This window comes from Trichosurus vulpecula, chromosome 7 (genome assembly GCF_011100635.1).
Source record: "Trichosurus vulpecula isolate mTriVul1 chromosome 7, mTriVul1.pri, whole genome shotgun sequence".
NCBI lineage: Eukaryota > Metazoa > Chordata > Mammalia > Diprotodontia > Phalangeridae > Trichosurus > Trichosurus vulpecula.
This window is the reverse complement of record NC_050579.1, coordinates 244,986,852-245,001,929: the sequence shown is the minus strand read 5'-3', so window position 1 is coordinate 245,001,929 and position 15,078 is coordinate 244,986,852. Positions and strand designations below refer to the sequence as shown.

Here is a 15,078-nt window from a genome sequence, read left to right as displayed (position 1 = left end):
GCTATCTAGGCAGATGGACTAAACCAGGTTGTGGGTAACTGACAGGCTGGTCTCAAACCTGTGGGTGAGTTAGGGGGATCTTTAACCCAAGCATGTGAAGATTCCCCTGATGTAATGGGTAGGTGAGAACAATTTGTACTTATGGCCGTGAAAGAGGCTGAAGAAGGCACTGTGCAGCGTTTAGTGCTTGGCCAAGGTCACCCATTGCCTGTTGGCCCATCACCAGTCATCTTGACTTTTGTCCTGCTACTGACTCAGGAAGATAGTGAGGCTGAAGACTTTGGGCAACTCTGCCTCACTTAAATCCAATTCACCAACAAGCCAATTGGCATAGGTCCTCTTTGAAAAAGCAAAAACAAAAACAACAGCAAACAGTTAAAAATACATAATTAATTTTTGGAACCACACTATTTAGCTGTTTGGGATACAATTACTTAGCCCTTGAGTTTGAAATCTAAGAACGCTGAAGTCCAGTCACAAAGTCCACAGACAATGCTTTGTTTATTACTCTGATACTCATGCCTTTTTCATTGTGAGTTTTTAGCCTGGGGTTTGAGAAATTTTTTAAATAGGGTGACTATATTTCAATATAATTGGCTTCCTTGGTAATGTTCTGGATTTTATTTTATGCATTTAAAGCTGGTATTCCAAAAAGAGGTACATAGGTTCACCAGACTGCCTGAAGGGTATATGGCACAGAAAATGTTAAGGACCCTTGGCAGATTAAAATAAAGTTGTGTTGGAAATATCTAAAATAGAAGGAAATCTCCCTAGCATTTTGCTCTGGGGTCAGAGCAAAATCATCCAAAAAAGAAAAACTGATATACCGGAGGTCAAGTCTCTAAGACAGATTTTGGTTCGTATGAGCCCAGAGTCTTGGAGGGCCTTGTGAAGTTAATATTGTTATAACAATGCCTGATTGTCATCCCTGTCATGATGCTTAGACTAAGAGTTGTAGGATACTGGGGGCAGAACCCCCCACTAGGAGCTAGGGAGAAGTAAAAAGATAGAGATCTTGGGAGTTCCTGGTCAAATAGAGTAGACATGGTCACAGTCCCTGTCCATAGAGACCTCCTAATTGTATGGACAGTCTCTGCCCTTTGGAATCGTCCAAGCAAATAGGGGAAACATGATCCATATATTTGGGATGGGAGGGACTTGAATGATTTAAAAAGGGTAGACACATTCAAAGATGGATGGGAGGAGGCAGACACTAGATTGGGGGAAGATAAGGAGTTAGTTAGGGGATCAAGCTTGCCTAATGGAGCAGAGTACACAGTGCTCATAGAAAGAATAGAGGAGGCAGTGTGGCACACAGGCAGTGTGGGACCTGGGAGTGATCAATAGGAGTACAGTTTGAGGAGATCCAGTGCCTGGTACATAGAATAGGTGTTCAATAAATTCTTTTTCATTGATTGATTGATTGACATTCCAGAACAAACACTGGGCTTACTGAAAGAGTAGAGCATGATGGGTAGATGGAGCTCTTTAGGAAAAAGGAATCCTGATTTGACACTTGACACTAAAACCAAACTCTCCAACAGAATAGGCCCAACACAAATCCAAATCCTCAAGCTTCCTATCCTGCCCCAACATCCCAGCTTCTCCAACCCCACAAAGCATTTGGAAGCCAGAATATTCCAGTGATCAGGAATTACCTTCCCTCCCATCCCACCTCAGATTTCATATAATATTTTCTTTGAAGCTCCTCTAATGGATTTATCATGTGCTTGCCAATGTTGGTGTTTATATCTCCACAAGATTATAAGCTCAGTAACAGCTGGGATCATACCACAGCTAACCTCTTGAGGCATCAGCACCAACACCTAGTACATGGGTTACCATGCAGTAAAGGCTTGATACATGTTGAAAGAATGGACAAATGAATGAAGGGTTAGAATGATTTTTATTTATATATTCCCAGATCCCACAATGAAGTTCCAGAATCCATCAGGAGACACAGATAGGGAAGGAGAAACACAAGAAGAGTTAAAAACAATTCCAAGAGCCGGGGACATAAATAGGTTGGAAGATGAGTTTAGGCAAGGCTGGCAAAGCCCACCTTGTTGTTGCCCAGGTCAAAGACAGAGTAGTAGTTCCTGAGGAAAACATCCCCAAGGATCCAAAGGGGCTCGCCGCTCTCAGAATCCAAGTAAGTGGCCATGATGCCCACCTCACAGTAGTCGCTGTCACTCTGGGGGGGAGAAGAAGAGAAGATGAGTTCATCAGTCCATGAAGACCCACTTCCTCTAGGAAGCTGGCCCTGAGTGGGACTCATTGAGCAGCAGATATTTGCTTTAGGTTTCAGCTTCTTTCTCTGGGCAGGAACACTTCTATATTTTGTCTAGAAAACTTTGAGTGACCACCCCGACTCATAAGGACTTGTCCCTTCCCCTGGATTAATTTTGCCACTGAGAGGTTGGGAAGTTAGGGGCAGGGAATGAACACTCACTGCTTGGTACCATTGTTTCTCTTTGTTTAACCTCTTTTTCACTTATATTGGAAAATGCCAAAGAGCTGAGATGATGTTTTCTATCTCTCTATAGTCCCCAGCACACACAGCATACACAGTGTGCCTAGGAACACGCCGAGCACATCATCTAATGTTTGATGTAGACTAATCAATTTGCATATCACATGGGCCACATTGAACTTCTTAGCAAAGTGCCTGGCATGTAGTAAGAATCTGACAGATGCTCTATTTATCATCTATCTATCCCCCTACTTATCTAGCTGTCAACCTTTGCTCTATGCCCCTACAGTCCTCCAAGAGAATTTCCCAATTGTGTTACGAAAGCCAAGTCAGGGAAATTGATCTGAGGAAGGAGGAACCCAGGAACTAGAGAGGGCTAAGTATCAGCCTCTAACAATCACTCTCCGGTCTTGGTCCCAAGTCAAGGATTTGCACCTTGAAACAGGCTGCCCCATGAGACACTGAGTCCCCATCTCTGAGAGTATTCAAGTTGATGTTGATGGCTACCTCATGGAGAGGCTGTAGCAGAGATGACTCCTTTTTGTGGGAGATAGACCAGATTATGACTGATGCCCCTTCCAGTACTGAGAGTCGAAGATTCTATCACATTACATCCCAGAAGAGCTATGTCATAGCTATGTCATCTGTTTCCCCCAGTTCCCTAACCCTGTGCTCTTTCAACCTTCCCATCCCAAGGAGTCTGGAGGGCAGGGAGCAAGGCATTTCTGAGGGTGTGATCTGGTCCCTCCTCCAGCCTACAGCTCAATTTTTTACCTCCCTCCCAAGATGGAGAGTAGTTCTTCCCTCCTTTACTCTCCCTGCTCACAAGGACCATCCCTGAGAAGGCAAGAATGCCTAGGTAAGGAAATGAAGGGGACTCACCGGAAGGAGGTAGGCAGAGGGAGAAAGGGAGAAATCTGCACCATTGATGGTGAAGGTGAGGGTAGGCAGGCTCTGGGTACTGCTGCAACTGACAAAATACTGGAGGAGAGAGACACAGGAAGAAAGATATGTCTGTGGGGGCAGGTACTCAGGAGCTCCACCCTATCATGAATCCCTGGGGCTTCTAGAATATGTTCAGGATAGAGACTTCCTGGCCCAGCTTCTACCTCCCATGATCCACCCTCTCCATCCCAGTCCTGCCCCAGAGCATTGATCAAACCATACCCCAAACAAGAGTCTCCTAACTCTGAATGTAATCCTCAGAAATGGAGACAGGCGTCAGGGCTGCAGAGATTTTAGGGGAGCCAATAATGATGGTAGCAGCTCATATATACTTAGCACTTTGAGGTTTACAGACTGCTTTCCTCCCAGTCACCCAGTGAAATACTGAATCCAAGTATAATTATCGCCATTTTGGAGATGAAGAAACTGAGACTTAGAGAGGATCCCTTACATCTCCATCTTCATCCTCCTCAGCTCCGATATACTCCATCAGCTCAGAGAAGACATCCTCGGGAGCAGTGAGGAGGGAAGTGCCTGTGTCCACAATAGCTTGGCAACCTTCAGAACACCAGCCAGTAGACTCACCATCAATGGAGAACCTGAAGGATGACAGCCACTGATGAGAGACAACTCTTGGTCATGAGCCTTCCCTCCCCTTGCCTGCATTCAAGGATCTCTCTCCCGCATCAGCCTCAATTTGTCCTTTGCTGACAAAACACCACTCCTCTCATTTCAGAGAGAACCCAGGTTGAGGAATTCCCAGCCTGGGTCATCTTGGTGGTCCCCAAGCCAAAGCTTCTGAATCTGCTAGTGTTCCCCCCTCTACCTTGAGCCAGGATATGGGACAATGGAAGATTTCACACTTCAATCCCCTCCCCTAGACTAGATCTCATCCTTTCTTTGTAAAATCCATTTTATATAAAACTCAGGATATTAACCCATGGGAACCATGACTTTGCTCCCTGGACTTTGGACCTCTCCTCTCTAAGCCCCCATTTTTCCACACTGAAGGAATAATCTTCATTAATATATCCATTCTGAGTCCCTCTGCCTCTCTCCCCACCACACCTCACATACCCACTAATGGCAATCTGCCAGTATTCTTCCTCAGTGACAGCAGTCCAGTGGATGTCTCCAGTGTACAGGCTGCTGTCCACTCCTCCCAAAGTCAGTGTACCGCCATCGTCAGAATTCTCATCCCTGAGGACACAGAGAAAATATCAGCTTTGGGAAATAGGCAGGGACAGGCAAGGGAGAAAGGGTCCTTGTCTTTCCCTACTTCCTTCCACAACTGTCCTTACTCAACCCACAGACCCTGATTACTCACCAGCAACCCCTCCCTCACTGCTCTGCTTCCCATGTGAAGGGGAAACAGGCAGGCCAAGGTCCCTCCTAGCAAGTGCTCAGTGAGCTTTGGAGCTGAAGATACATTTCCTAGGTCTCTGAATCTTTGCAGGAGCAGCATGGCAGAGTGGATAGAGAGGTGGTCTCCCAGGGCCAAGAATCTGGAATACTAGTCCCACCTCTGACTGGAATGGTTGTATGAAGGTTAAGCAAGTCACTTAACTTCTCACTGCAATTCCCAAGGCTAAAACTGCATTGAGACAATAGAGGAATGGAGTGCTGGTCTTGCAGTCAGGAAGACTCATCTTCCTGAAGTCAAAACCAGCCTCAGACACTTAATTGTGCCCCTGGGCAAATCACTTTTTCCTGTTTGCCTCGGTTTCTTCATCTTTAGAATGAGTTGGTGAAGGAAATGGCAAACCACTCCACTATCTTTGCCAGGAAACACCCAAATGCAGTCACCAACAGTCAGACACGACTGAACCAAAAAAAATAAGTTTCATTGGTAGAGAGTTTCTTCTGGTAACTCCCTATACCAATGAAATCACAGGTCCCTTTTCTCTTTATCTGTAGAAGGAGATTGGATTAAACAGCCTCAAAGATCCTTTCCAGTCCTAAAGTGATGATAAGGACAATGCTCTCTATGGTTTCTCCTGGCTCTATGTTCCTCAGAGTCTGTGAATATAGACTGGGAAAAGGGGAAGAATTGTGATTGCGAACCCATGCCTGGCCTAGAGCTTCTCCAACCTCCTTATCCAACTCATGTCCCACTATTCCCCAACAGGCAGCAGACTTGCCAGTCAGGTAAGTCTCCTCATGGTCCCCCTCATCTGCTGTAAGTTTATCAAGTTAATCCAGCAATTACCCCCTCTCCGTCAGCTAATTCCTAGTAAGCCTCTTGAGGGCAGAGACCACCTCTTAGCTTCCCTACATGCTTTCCCCTCCCTTACCCATCCCCATCCCCATCCCACCTTCATGGCAGGTAGTGCAATAAACACAAAGAAATTCTTCTATTTCCCTAATGGGAGGGGAGAGGGAAGGAAGGAGCTGTACAGAGGGGTTCTTAAACTTTTCTGTGTGTGTGTCTGGTGAACACAGAATCATATCATTAAATGTATAAAATAAAATTCGTAAGATTACGAAAGAAACTAATTATATGGGAAAAGTTATATGCGTATACATATATTTCTGTGTGTGTGTTTATGTATGTATATTCATAAAGCCCAGGTTAAGAAGCTCTGCCATAGAGAATTTCACCCCCTAGGAGGAGGAGACCAGATAGAATCAGGAGGTGGTTGATGAAGCAGAGGAAGCAGTGAGCCAAGTCACCTACCCACTAAGGTAGAAGGCAAAGACAGGGTCACTGATCAGGTCCTCGTCCAGGAGGCCCTCCATGACAGTGGTGGCCCCACCAGCACTGATGGAAGGATAGGCCAGGCCCAGGATCCCATCAAAATTGGCATACAAAAAGCTGCTGCCAGGTTCAGTCTCACTCAGGCCAAACTCCTGGTTGGTGATGGAGATGCCCTCGATCTGTGGGGGTGGGAGAGAAGTCCATCAGGAACAGCTGGCTCAGAAGAAGGCCATGGGGACAACAGCTTTTCCCCCGGGCCTTCAGATGAGCTTAGTCTCCCTACCTTAATGAGGCAAGTGAGGAGAGGGTCAGGACCCAGCCATTCTCTGTCCTGATGTAGTTCTTGTGGTGGCAAGGGGTTAGAGAAGGAAGGATACCTATGGGGACCTGGGACCTTCTCTGCAAGGGGGCAGCATGATACATAGTTTTGATCCTCCTCCCCACATGCCTTATGCCCCTTAAGGCTCCTGAAGCCAGACTAAGTTCACTGCAGAAGGAAGAGGAGGAAAAACCAGGGAGGCACAGCTTCCTCCCATCTATGGCCAGTCTCTCAACAAACTTGAAGAGAACCTTAGAGCTCAGCTTGCTGCCTCCGGCAGCTGGACTCCCACATGTCCCTGCTCCCAGGTTTCCAAGCCCCAAAGCTGGAGCAGTGCCCCTGCCACCAGGTGTCCACTCTTGCACTCCCCTGTACCACATCCCCCCATAACCACTCACTGTCACGGTGTCATAGCCAAAGATTCCAGTAAGGCTCCCTGATCCATACTCAATAGAGAAGGACTGGTCACTGCTGGAGTAGGTGGAAGAGTCACTGGGGTCAAACTGGGTATGGGTGGCTGGTCAGACAGAAAGAGGATGTCAGTAGATGCCAATAACTCTGGATCTCATCAACCCATTTCCCAGTTCTCTGCTCTGCAGTGCAATGGAAAAGGTATTGCTGGAGTCAGAAGATCTGGGTTCAAGTCTCACCTCTGCTATTTATTAGCCACATGATGCTGGGAAAGTCATATAACCTCTTAAAGCCTCAGATTCTAAATCTGCAAATTTTTGACAATAATATCTGTTCTCCTTATCTTATGTAGTGGCTGTAAGTCCATTAGCAGTTAAGCCTGATATCATGTAGCTCATTATTCATATTACCACTGTCTCTGATGGCCCTACCACTTCCAACCCTCAGACTTGGACAGGGAGGGGAGGGGAGAGGCAGGTCCCTCAGGGTTTGGGATTTAAAGAAGACTGCCACAGATTTTTCCCTTTCATATCTGTTTTTTTTAAGTGGAATTCTCATGTTTTAGCCTTGAGGAGTGCCCTTTCTTCTCTTTGCCATTTAACCTCTAAGGCATCCCCCACCTCTAACTCCCAGGATCCAAGCCCTGGCCATTCTTCAAGTATTGATTCCACATGAAGTCTTCCCTGAGCCTCCTAGTCCATGGGGAGCAATCCCTCCATCAAACTCCTCCACCACCTACTGTTGGTACCTCACAATCTGACACCTAATGACATTTTGTCTTTGGGGGACTGGCTTCCACACCTGTGAATCTGTGGGTGTGTCACCCTCACAGTGTGGAAATTACCAGAAACTTACAGTCTTATAAATGCAGCACTTAGCAAAGTGCCTAGCACATAGTAGGAACTTAATGCATCCTAATTGACCTCCTGATTGAGAGTCTCAAACAGTTGCTTTGGGGCAGTAACAACAACCTGCTGGTGGTCAAATAGTCAGAAAGGAGCAGAAGCAGGATTTGAATACAGGCTTTCCAAGATCTATAAAGAAACCTTGGGAACTGGGCCAATCTGAGGTTTGATCCACAGCCACCTCCCCTGATGGGGGGCAGCAGCTTCCTGCTATTGATCTCCTCTATCCCTTCTCAGCTGCCATCATGCCTGACCACGCCTTCCATTCCCTCTGTTCTGGTTTTTCTCCACCTTCCTCTTTCTGCCTGACAACCAGGTCTACAGTGACCCAAACCCAAGGATGTTCACCAGAGCCAGAGCAGGTCTATGGATGTTCTCTCTACCTAGGAAGATGGCAGAGCCAGGATCAAATCTTACACTTCCCTTGCATCCCACTCCCTCCATGGGTACACAGAAGATGCATCATAAAAATACGTAGTTTGAAGTGCAATAGAATGAGATAACTGTGATTCTTCTCTGCTCTTCTTTGGGTATGCTATGTGACTCTGAAAAAATGGCTAGTCCATTCTGACCCTCCAGTTCACCCAGCAGGCCTTCCTTGCCTCCTATGAGGTGGGTGCCATGTTTTCTGCAATTGACCACTTTTCCCCTCTCTTTCCTCCCCCAGCATGGGCTACTCACTGCAGGCCTCGCTCTGGCAATAGACGGAGTCCACCCACAGGTTGGAGGAGCCAGTGTCAAAGAGGACCTCGAATTTCTGGGCTGGGGTCCCGATGCTGATCTCCCCATAGTAGGATACCTAAGGAGGAAGATTGAGTCAACATAGTGCAGAGACCTGTCCTGTGCTTGGCGCATAGTCATTGCTTAAGAAATGCTAATCGTCTGGGGAAGCTAGGTGGTGCAGTGAGTAGAGCACACAGGCCCTGGAGTCAGGAGGACCTGAGTGCAAATCCAGCCTCAGACACTTGACACACTTACTAGCTGTGTGACCTTGGGCAAGTCACTTAACCCCAATTGCCCTCCCTTCACCACTCCAAAAAAGAAAAAAAGAAATGCTAATTGTCCTGTGCACTCAGATCACCCCCTGCCCACCTAAGGTCTAGCAGCATCTAGCAAGCCTGGGCTGTAGGCACAACTGCATTCTGTCCTTTAAACCTGCCTTCTTCTTCAGTCCCAGCCACAGAGTCACAGAAACTCAGGGATGGAGGGGCCTTCAGAGGCGATCCAGTCCAACCTACAGCCAAAAGATGCTTTCTGGAAAGTACTTGACACATGGTCATCTAGTCTTGGCTTGAAGAACTCTGGTGAGGGGAAAACTGACAGACTCAAGAGTCACTCTAATGAGAGGTTGGATTATTTTACCCCAAGTCTAAGACTTTACATTTCTCCCTACTCAGTTTCATCATATTTGATTTGACTCAGTGCTCAAGCCGGCCAATATCTCTGGGTCTTGAAACTGTCATCCAAACTGTTCCTTAGTTATCCCCATCTATCTTTGCATCACCTGCCTATGCAACAACATAGCACGGCCCATTCTGAATCTTGGCATGGAAACCCCCATTAAAATGGAAGGACCCTCCAGACAAGGACTTTATTTATCCCTCTCTGTCAAACTGGGAGTGTCCTTTCTGCTGTCATCCAGGACCCTCCCCCCAGGAGATGCTCATCATAGCTGACTGGCACACTCTGAGCTGTGGATCCCTTCAGCCTGAAGAGAGAGAAAAGATGCTCACTCACATCCATATAATTGGTGAGGGGCTCATCGGCAACAGCAAGCTTGTTGAAGTACTTGGTGGCAGGGTCCAGTTTGTGGTTCTTCAAGAAGTCATGCAGCACACCTTTCTCCTTCATCACCTGCCTCATGGACTTGAACCTCTTCAGAGGGACTCTGGGAGGGGGCAGTGGGAGGTGCTATCAGTGCAACTGTCCCAGAATTCACTACTAACTAACACTGCCCACAATCTAGCAGCAAAGGCTCCACAGACCAAGGTCAACAAGAGCTCAGAGACAGGAGGCATAACTCCCTCCTACCTTTGGCTATGTCTCTACAGCCTGGTCTATTTCTGACCCAGCTTTTCAGCAATGAGGTCTTACCCTTCTCACTTCAGCTACCATCTTTTACAGAAAACCTTCCAAGATGGCCTCCAGCTGGTAGTATCCTCTTTCCCTCCTCAGAAGTTCCTTTATATTGACTTTGTATATTGTTGTTCAGTTTTTTCAGTCATATTTGACACTCTGTGACCCTATTTAGGGTTTTCTTGGCAAAGATACTGGAATGTTTTGTCATTTTCTTCTCCAGCTCTCTTTACATATGAAGAAACTGAGGCAAACATAGTAAATGACCTGCCTAGGGTCACAGAGCCAGTAAGTGTCTGAGGCCAAGTTTGAATTCATTTAGATGTGTCTACCTGACTTCAGGGCTGGCACTCTATATCCCCTGAAGCGCCACCTACCTTCCTCTTACTTTCTATACATTTTCTTTTTTATACTTTTTCCTCTGCATGGGTTCTATTCACTTCTAAACTCACTCCTATCCCCCAGGCAGCTAGGTGACATAGTGGAAAGAGCTCAAGACCTGAGGTCAAATCTGAGGAAGACCTGAGCTCAAATCTACCTCAGATTCTGGCTGTTTGACCTTGGGCAAATCCCTTCAGCTCTGTCTGCCTCATTTAACTCAGCTGCAAAATGGAAATAATGATTTAATCCCTCCCCCAAGCCCATAGATAGAGTACTCCCTTCTTATTGGTGGAGATGAATGCCCTGCCCTGAGTGAGAGAGCAAGGTGGAGTTGGCAAGTGGTAAGAAATCTCCAATCTTTGCCAGTCCCTTTTCGGACTCTCCAAGCAAGAGTCCTCTTGGTCAGGTCCCCTTTGGGACTCTTTGGGGCCAGTTCCAAGGACTCTTGGACTGAATTGCTTCAGGTGCTTCTGACTTCCACCTTCATGAGAGAAGATGGAAGAGGCCAACCCCACTTTAGGTTACTGAAGAAAAAGACTCTGAGAAGACATGAGAGGAGCAAAAGGTGTCCATCATGTCTATCCCCAACTTGCTACTCTTCCCAGAGTCTTTTTCCCTGTAAAAAAAAGTCAGTCTTATCTCTACCAAATGCACAGACTTTCTAGGAATCTCTCCCATCTCAACCAGGGTTCTAATAAACTACTCGGACTGAAAGAAGGCTTGAGTGGTCACATTCTTTCCAGGCAGACCTGTACCCTTTGCCCTTGCATTTCAGGGTTCCCAAGACCTGTAGATCACAACACTGCCTATAGGTGCTTAATTAGTGCTTGTTTCCTTGCACCATCACACCCCTCCTTCCCTGTAGAATGTAAGTTTCTTCAGGAAGTATTTCATTTTTAAAAAATTTCTCGTGCCTACCTTACACACAGTAAGTGCTTAATAAATGCTTGTTGGCTTTAGTTGAATTGTCATGGACATTAAAAATTCTATGTTGGAGGTTGGGGCCAAAAAAGATGAGCTTAGAGGCATTGAGTCAGGGCTTCACCTATGGCCATTTCCCCCATAGCCCAATTTCTTTGCTATCCTTCTTTGCCTTCCAGAAGTCTTGGTGCTACAGATTTCCTTGATGTGATATCACACAATGACTTTCCTTTCCTGGTTCTCCTCCCCCTTTCCTAACATTATAGACTCACAGACCTGAAGCTGGTAGGGACTTCAGAGGTCCTCTAGCTTAACCCCCTCATTTTGCCCATCAGAAAACTAATACCCAGAGAGCATAAGAGATGTGCCCAGACTCTCCTCAGTTATAAGTGACAGATCCAGGATCTGAATGCAGGTGCTCCAACTGCAAAGTCAAGGCTTTTATATCTTTCCCAAAATGTCTCTTGAGTCTCATCTAACTCATATTATAGATAAGGAAGCAGATAGCTGGTTCAGTAGATAGAGAGGAAGAACATGGAGTCTGGAAGATCTGAATTCAAATGTTACCTGTGATGGTATGGGACCTTGAAAAACTCACTTAACTTCTCTGTGCCTTAGTTTTCCTAATCTGTAAAATGAGGATAATAATAATAATACCTATTTCCCAGAGTTGGTATGAGGATCAAATGAGGTAACATGTAAAATCATTTGGGTGGGGTGGGGAGGATAGGAATAAGCATTTATATGGTGCACACTAGGTGCCAGGCACCATGCTAAACACTTTACAAATATTATAAACATTTTCTGAACCATCAGATGCCATACAAACGCTAACCATTATCATTATCATATGGAAAGAGATTAATTGACCTGCACATTATCCTATAGGTAATGAGCAGCAGAGCCAGGATTCCAGCCCAGCCATTCTGACTCCCAGTTCAGGGCCCTTCCCTGGAAGCTGTGCTTCCTTCTCCCTTCTCTCTCCTGTGCCCTGTTCCCTCTCATCAGTTTTCTCCGACCACCTTCCCTACCACACTCAGGACTTACTTGATAACCTTGTCTGCCTCTGAAAAATGGAGGCAGACAAGGGCAATAAGCAGCAACTTCATCATGACTGCTTTCTTCTTCAAGCACCTCCTACAGATATCACCTCCTGAGGTCTGAGCTGAGCTGAAGAGAACCACTGGGGCCTCTCCTATATATACACCCAGACTGGGGCATCTCCCCTCCTCCCCACTTCCCACTGCCAGCCTCAGTAAACAGAATAATCAGTTGGCATAAATGGCAGGTCAAGAGCCAAAGGGGTCTGAGCTTCTTATCCAGAGCTTGGCTGCTTAATCTGCAATTAAGTACCCAGAGCCTCTCGGACCCAAACAAATAGAGCCAATGTTAACATGATAAGCAAGTACAAATTAGACGTGGGACACCCTCCCTTCTCCTCGTGTCCAAGGCCATCACCCCTAACTTGGGAGGGGGGAAAGGATGGAGTGAAGCAGGGATGTTATTGCTCTGTAGGTTATAGAGAAGGACTATGCAGAGTAAAGGTTAGGAAGGACTTTCCTTGAGAAACAAGATGTAAAGACAATCATTTGGAAGAAAGAGTCCTTGAGGTTCTGGGGTCACTCTCTCTGTAAGGAAAAGTCAATCTTGGCTAGGGGAGAGACCCACTTACTCATAGGCTGAGGGATTTTTGGGAGGCCCTCAGGATCCAAGCTGGGTATGGTGGGTCTCTGCTTCTCACATATATCAGACAGTAAGGTCAATGGGCTAGAGTCCAGGAGACAGATCTTGAGGAAGACTGATTCTATTGTAGTGTCATTAAGTTGGGCAGGAACAGTGACTGTAAGCTCCCTGAGGGGAGGGACCATGAGGGAAAGAATCTTGCAATTCTTTTAGAGAATGCATTTTGTCCTACCCCTTCCTTTCCTCAAGGAGGAAATGGAGCATCAGAGGGGTTAAATTACTTATGCTCCTCAACCTCTTCTCTCTCTGCACTCTCATTCTTCATGAGCTCATCCACAGTGCCCCATCACTTCCACAATCATTCAGTTAAATTTAACAAGAATTTCTAATATGTCAGAAAAACCTGGAAAGACTTATGTAAACTGATGCTGAGTAAAATGAGCAGAACCAGGTGAACATTGTACACAGTGACAGCAACATTGTGCCATGATCAGCTATGAGAGACTTAGCTCTTCTCAGCAATACAAGTATCTAAGATGTTTCCAAAAGGCTTGTGATGGAAAATGCTATCCACATCAAAAGAAAGAAATATGGAATCTGAATGTCAATTGAAGCATTTTATTTTGCTTTTTGTATTTTCTTTTTGATGGTCTTTGCCTTTTGTTCTGATCCTTCTTTCACAACATGTCTAATGTAGAAATATATTTAATATGACTTTATATGTATAACCTAAAAAAGAAAAGAATTTCTAATGTATCATGTATAACCTATATTAAATTGCTTGCCTTCTCAATGAAGGTGGAGAGGGAGGGAGAGAATTTGGAACTCAAAGTTTTAAAAACAAACGCTAAAAGCTGTTTTTACACATAACTGGGAAATAAGATACACAGGCAATGAGGTATAGAAATCTATCTTACCCTACAGGAAAATAGGAGTGGAAGGGGGAAACAGTAAGGCAATAATAACAATGTACATGATAATTGTCAAAATGCCTATGTAGTTCTGTATAGTAAAGTATACGAGACTATCCACATAGAAGGTAGAAGAAGTAACCCATTTATTCAGACATCAGACAATCATATCCCATAACCAAATGCTCAGTTCCCACAGACAGTCAGTCAACTTCATCATAACAGCAAGGAACCCAAAACATTCAATACAGAATATCAAAACATGGAGCCTCACCATCCTGAAACTTCTCTGACCCCGTACTCAGGTCTTCCCAAAAACAAACTCACAGTACAGCTAAGTCAGCCTGTTTAGTTCTAAACATCATGAGGGTGGCCATTAGTGGCCATTACTAGCCATAACATCTTTCTCTCTCTCTCTCAGCATTTTTTGTGACATAATTTCCTTTTCCTGTCAGGAAGCTACTCCCACCAAATATGTCTTAGACTTCCTGTGACCTAAGCAGGTCATATGGTCTATTAATAGGTGGGAAAGATCTTCAAATCTAATTGCTACTACAAAGGGGATAAGAGAAAGGCATGGGCATGATATAAGGAAGGGCAGATTGGGGGGAGGGGCAATCAGAAACAAAACACTTTTGAGGAGGGACAGGGTGAAAAGAGAGAGAAGAGAATAAATGGGGGTGAGGGAATAGGAGGGAGGGCAATACAGTTAGCAATAGTAACTGTGAAAAAAAAATTTGAAGCAAGTTTCTCTGATAAAGATCTCATTACTCTAACATATAGAGAACTAGGTCAAATTTATAAAAATAAGAGCCATTCCCCAATCGATATATCAAAGGATATAATCAATTTTCAGATGAAGTAATTAAAGCTATCAATAGTCAAATGAAATTCTAACTCTCTATTGGTTTGAGAAACACAAGTTGAAACAATTCTGAGGTGCTACTTAATACCTATTAGATTACATAATAGGACAGAAAAGGTAAATGAAAAATGGTGGAGAAGATGTGGGGAAAATAAGATATTAATGTACTGTTGTTGGAATTGTGAAATGATTAAACCACTTTATAGAGCAGTTTGGAACTATGCCCAAAGGGCTATAAAACAATACATACCCTTTGACATAGGAATACCACTACTAGGTCTGTATCCCAAAAGAGATAAAAAAATGGAAAGGACCTATATGTACAAAAATATTTACAGCAGCTCTTTTCTGGGGGTAAATCATTAGAAATTGAGGGGATGCACATCAATTGAAGAATGGCTGAACAAGTTGTGGTGATTATGTGTGTGATTATGATGGAATACTATTGTACTGTAAGAAATAATGAGCAGGATGTTCTCAAAAAAATCTA

At 45.0% G+C, this 15,078-nt stretch overlaps 1 protein-coding gene across 1 annotated transcript; it reads right to left on the bottom strand.

The window, feature by feature from the left end:
* Window positions 1–2,038: 2,038 nt before the first annotated feature.
* On the bottom strand, window positions 2,039–12,238 carry LOC118858040 (gastricsin-like). Its single transcript, XM_036768467.1, is given in 9 exon segments — window positions 2,039–2,194; window positions 3,356–3,454; window positions 3,870–4,017; window positions 4,496–4,611; window positions 6,092–6,295; window positions 6,834–6,952; window positions 8,433–8,550; window positions 9,489–9,639; window positions 12,177–12,238. Coding segments are annotated over 9 exon segments (1,173 nt in total).
* Between the last annotated feature and the right edge of the window lie 2,840 nt (window positions 12,239–15,078).